At 51.5% G+C, this 4,709-nt stretch overlaps 1 protein-coding gene across 1 annotated transcript in view; it reads right to left on the bottom strand.

Annotated features, from left to right (window-relative positions):
• The window catches only part of TNR (tenascin R), a gene marked incomplete at its 5' end in the record, with an annotated part of 27,149 nt that overhangs the window by 13,362 nt on the left and 9,078 nt on the right, over window positions 1-4,709 (bottom strand). The window contains one exon of the mRNA XM_010139116.1: window positions 2,786-2,971. Within this exon, the coding sequence (XP_010137418.1) occupies window positions 2,786-2,971 (186 nt within the window). The remainder of the gene's footprint in view (window positions 1-2,785; window positions 2,972-4,709) is intronic.

Here is a 4,709-nt window from a genome sequence, read left to right as displayed (position 1 = left end):
GTCCCGGGCGTGGGGCGGGGGGGGACCCTCCTGAGCATCCTGGGGGTGAGTGCCTTTCCCACAGGGCAGCAGCTGGCCTGCGCAGAAGATCTGCAGAAGATCTGAGCCTTTTTAGAAGGCCCTGTGGTTGCTTTGGGCAGGGATTTGGATCGTTCTAATTCTTGTTACTCTAATAATCTATTCAGATTATTATAATTGCTTTGGATTAGTCTAGCTCAGAAATAAGCAGTTTTTAAAGGTTGTTGCTGAGGTCTGCTGTAATTTCTAGCATCGAGATAGAAACTGCGTGTGTCTGTGTGTGTGTGTGAGCTGAGATGGGAATGATACAGTAGCTATATTTGTTTCCAGAGTGATTCAACATCAAATATTGTCACAGGGCCGGTGTCTCGAAGAGAAATAAATTATGCAGAGTAAATGAAATGCACATTCATTAGGAAAGACGCAGTCTTTCTGGGAGCCAAATCAAGCACTGCTTCTTGGGGTGGACGTATCCCGTAGTGCCCCTCTCCGGGGACTTGGGAATCGAGCTCCTTCCCTGTGCACCTCTTGCTGAGCACTGCTTTGTCTTTGTGGGACAGCTCCTGCCTCTGCTTGTCACTTCTGCTTGGCTGCTGGTGGCTTTATTCCCCACCTCCCTGCACTTCGCGGTCTTTCCCGTGGAGTTAGAGGAAGCCGTAAGCCCTCCAGCCCGGCTCACCCTGCCTTGCCAGGAGAGCAGCATCCCCTGAAGCCACCACAACCTGCCCCAAGAGGCCAAGAGGGAGAGAAACCCCCATCCCCTGCTCCTCTCATCTTGCTACAGTGCAGTCTTGGTGCTGGGGTGGAGATAGGGGCAGCAGACGGCAAAAGTGAGCAGGAGCATGTAAAACAAGGCGTTTTCTCTCCCACCTTTGTTGGAGTAGAGCAAAATTACGGCTATTTTTTTGCAACTGCTGACTTTGATGAGTGGCATATGGGGCAGGGCAAGGCCTGCTCTGTTTTTAAGCTTAAATCTTTGATGAGCTCTGCTCAGCACCATTCCTTGCTGCTTTTCCTGCAGGCAGATGAAGGTGGCTGAAGGCATCGCTGTTTGCTTTTGCACCCGGGATCCCATCAGGTCCCAGGTGGCTGGAAACACACCCCAGTGGGCTTCATACCACGTCCAACAAGACTCTGAAGGGCGGGACTATCACATGCATAATGGAGCTACGGGAGAGGCTCTTGTGCCACTCCTGCTATGGATATCCCGGCGGTTTTTTGCCAGCAGAATGTTTTTTGGTTTGTTTTTGCTATGATTAGGTTTTTTTAAAAATTTGTTTGTTATTCCATCGTGCCCTGGGAATGAGAAGCAATTCACTTAGCTCATGATGGAGACATTCTATGAAAATCACTCACTGCTATCAGCTTAAGCCTCTGCATATCTGCAGCTTGCTCCAGGGGGTGGTTCTTGTAGCCCTGCCTGAGTCTGGCAGAGACTCGACAGCTTTTTTAATTTTTATTGAGAAAACCAAGAGCCTTCAGGCTGCCACGTCCTCTGAGGCTAGCTCAGGCTCTGCCAGGGGTGTCATTGCAGTTTGGGTCATTGGGGTAGCATTGCACCTCTGTCCCAAGGAGGGGGATTTGTACCGTTCTCAGTGCTCCTTCTCACATAGAAAGGCAGTAAATACCCTAGAGGAAAGCAAGCAGGTGACCAACAGTCTGTCTCTGATCTCATCTCACTTCACCATGCGTGTCTTCAGCATGTACACAGCAGAAACGATCGCTAACATTTTTCTTTTTTCCGCATACCACATTTTTCAAGCTAACTGCTCTAATTGCTTTCCTGCCCTTCAGCCTTTCCCATGACTCCGTGCTACTGCATCTGTATCTTCTCATTTGACTTTCCCTCTGAAATTGCTCCTTGAGTTCCATGTGGCCGAGATGCCTGAGCCCCCTTTGGGCTGGGGAGGCAAAGAGAGCAGAAGAACCTGCTGTCCTGCCATGCTGAAGAGCTTCAAGCTGAAGTAGTTGTCTTTATTGTGTATGTATAAGGAAGTCTTTGCTCAAAACAACAACAAGAAGCAACCAACCAAACAAAAAACCAACCCCCCGCCAAAAAAAAAACCCGCCCAACCACTTCCAGAGCTGCAAATCTGGCAGGCAAAGGGTTGCAGCCAAAAAAAGAGGATCTCACACAGTGCTTCTCTGTGTTGCTGCAAAAGGTGTTAGGGACTTCCCTTGCAGCAGGGGGTGGGTGGTGTTTGCAGCCCGCAGTGACAACCCCTGTGCTGGCCTGAATAAAGTACCTTGAAGGACTTGCTCACAAAGAGCATCCCTGGATTTGGGTCTGCTTTTGGCAAAAGGCGATGAGCTCAGGCAGCCTGGCTCCCCATCGCTGCCTGTGTATGGAGCATCAGTGCCTGCGGCTTTTTCCCAGCAAGGAAAAAGAGGAAGGGCAAAATGGTACTCTCCTCCCGATCAGCCTCGAAAGGCTACCTCTCCTCATTTCTTGCTTTGCTCCATGCCAGCTCTGTTTGGCACCTGGGCAGACCCTTGCATTGCTTGGAGGTACATCACTGGGAGGTGCGTTGCTTGGACGTGCATCGCTCAGCTCATGGATAAGCAACACCCAAATCCAGACCCACAGACGGGAAAACGAACTTCATCTCGAGGAAATCCTCTCCTGTCACTAGTAAGCTCCAAACCAGATTCAAATACATACCAGCTTAGGGGCAACCATCGGTGCTGGTTTGGGCTCTCCTTTGCCCTACCTGCTTGAGAGGAGGAGGAGGAGGGGGGGAACAAGGGCTCATGGGTGCACGCATACCTGCGAGGGTGGCCCGAGTGGTGGGGCCAGTGTCACGCGGCACCAGGACTTCGTGGTAGTGCTCCCCGGCCAGGGTGCTGTAGACCACCCTGTAGCTCTGCGCCTCAGCCTCACTGTTGTCCCAGGCGAGCTCGAGGCTGGCAGGAGTCCGTGAGCCCACCCGCAGATTCTTGGGGGCATCAATCTCTGCGCAACACAAGCGAGAGAGGCACCGTCTCACCAGCGGGCACTGGGAATGGACCCTGTAGCCTTGGCACGGCTAAATGGCAGTGGAGGAGTACCCAGGAGTCATGTCCAGGAGGTCCCACACGTGGTCCCTCCTCCCCAGGGCATATCCTTGCAGAATGGGCATCTGCTCTCACCTTCTGCTCAGCACAGGAAGGTGCTACCCACAAGACTGGGTTACTCCCAGCATCCCTCAGTGAGCCGCTTCAGGATCTAATTGCATGTTATTTGAAAAAGAAAAAGCGTTTCCCCCCTGTGAGTAAGGGAAACTGAGGCAGCACGCATGAGAGGAAAAGGACTCTGTAGCAGTCATGCATTGACCTGAGCTGCTCTTTGAAGAACCTCAAGCATCTTTACAGGCTCATTCATGCTCAGATGTTGCCCAAAGGGTTTGTTTATTAGCGCTTCTGAGGCTGCGAACTGAATCTGCTCTGGTTTGTGTGATAAACCTCTTTGTTGAGCAACGGGTTGGTGCCTGGCTGGCCGGATGCCCGTAGACGGGAGGTAATTACTGCTCCTTGATGGATCTGAGTTTAGGGGGGCATTTTTTATGTTGTCTTTTAGAAATACAGCAAGGAAGGCCAACGCAGCAAATCAGTAGGGGTGAACATCTCAGCCGAAATATTTATCTATAGAGATATATACACACACAATTCACACCCCGCAGTTGTTATAGTAGGAGCCTAGTATCCACCAGTAACGTACATGACAAGTAATTTATATACCATAAACCAGCACTGAAATACGCGCCCTACCTCTTCCTTTACGGCACAGTAAATTAAACCTGTTAGCTATCTGCAAGCTCAACGTTAATTAAAGTTTTACCGACCAGTTAGGGCATTCAGAGCAGATATAAAACAAGATAACCATGTGTCCGACCGGGCTGCTTTCAACAGCTTGGAAGCTGGTGTGCTGGGAAAGGCATCTGCCGTGGCTCTTGGCGCTGAACAGGAGCGAGCGTCACCCTGGATTCAGAGCTGTGCTGGCTGTCTGGGTGCTTTTGGGAATTGCCTGTTGATCTAAGGGTGTTACTGAGGGTGTAAACTGCTGGGGTTTAATGTTTTAGCCGTAGGTTCAAGCTAAGTGGTAGGTCTGGACAGGCACTGAAGCTGGTGGGGACATGTGTCCCAAGCAGCAGCATGTTCAGCCTTGATGCTGCAACAGGATGTGGCCAACGTGGGGTTTGCTCAGGGGTCACCCTCTAAATGAGTGGGTTTGACTCAGCTGCCTGGTCGCTGGCCTCGGGGCTATCGCCTGGGCTGCCCTGGGGACCATGCGAGCAGCCCTGTGGGGCACAGCACAGGAAGATCTGTTGCCTGGAGATTTAGGGACTAAACAAAAAGGTAGGCACCAGTGGAGAGGAGTCAGAGGGTAGGTTTAGGGCGTATGGTTTAGGGTGAGCTGAATCATTTGCTCTGCCTTGCTCTGTGCTGGAACTGCGACAGGATGAGAGGCCCCTGCATTCAGGCACCTCCATTCAGACCCGCATCTTAACCATCGTGTTTTCATTGCACTGTTTCCTCCCGGTACACTGGATTAAACCCAGCTCACTCATGCCGGGGGAAAACCACGTACCGCTAAATCCCAGCTGCTAAAACCCCTTCAGTTGAGCTCCAGCTGTGCTTGTTGCAGGACACCCCCTCTGCAGACTGCAGCAAGCCATCTGCCCGTGCTTGCTGGAGGCTCACAACTTCGTGAT

This window comes from Buceros rhinoceros, unplaced genomic scaffold, assembly GCF_000710305.1.
Source record: "Buceros rhinoceros silvestris isolate BGI_N320 unplaced genomic scaffold, ASM71030v1 scaffold33196, whole genome shotgun sequence".
NCBI lineage: Eukaryota > Metazoa > Chordata > Aves > Bucerotiformes > Bucerotidae > Buceros > Buceros rhinoceros.
The sequence above is the reverse complement of the archived record's forward strand: the minus strand, read 5'-3'. Positions and strand labels throughout refer to the sequence as shown.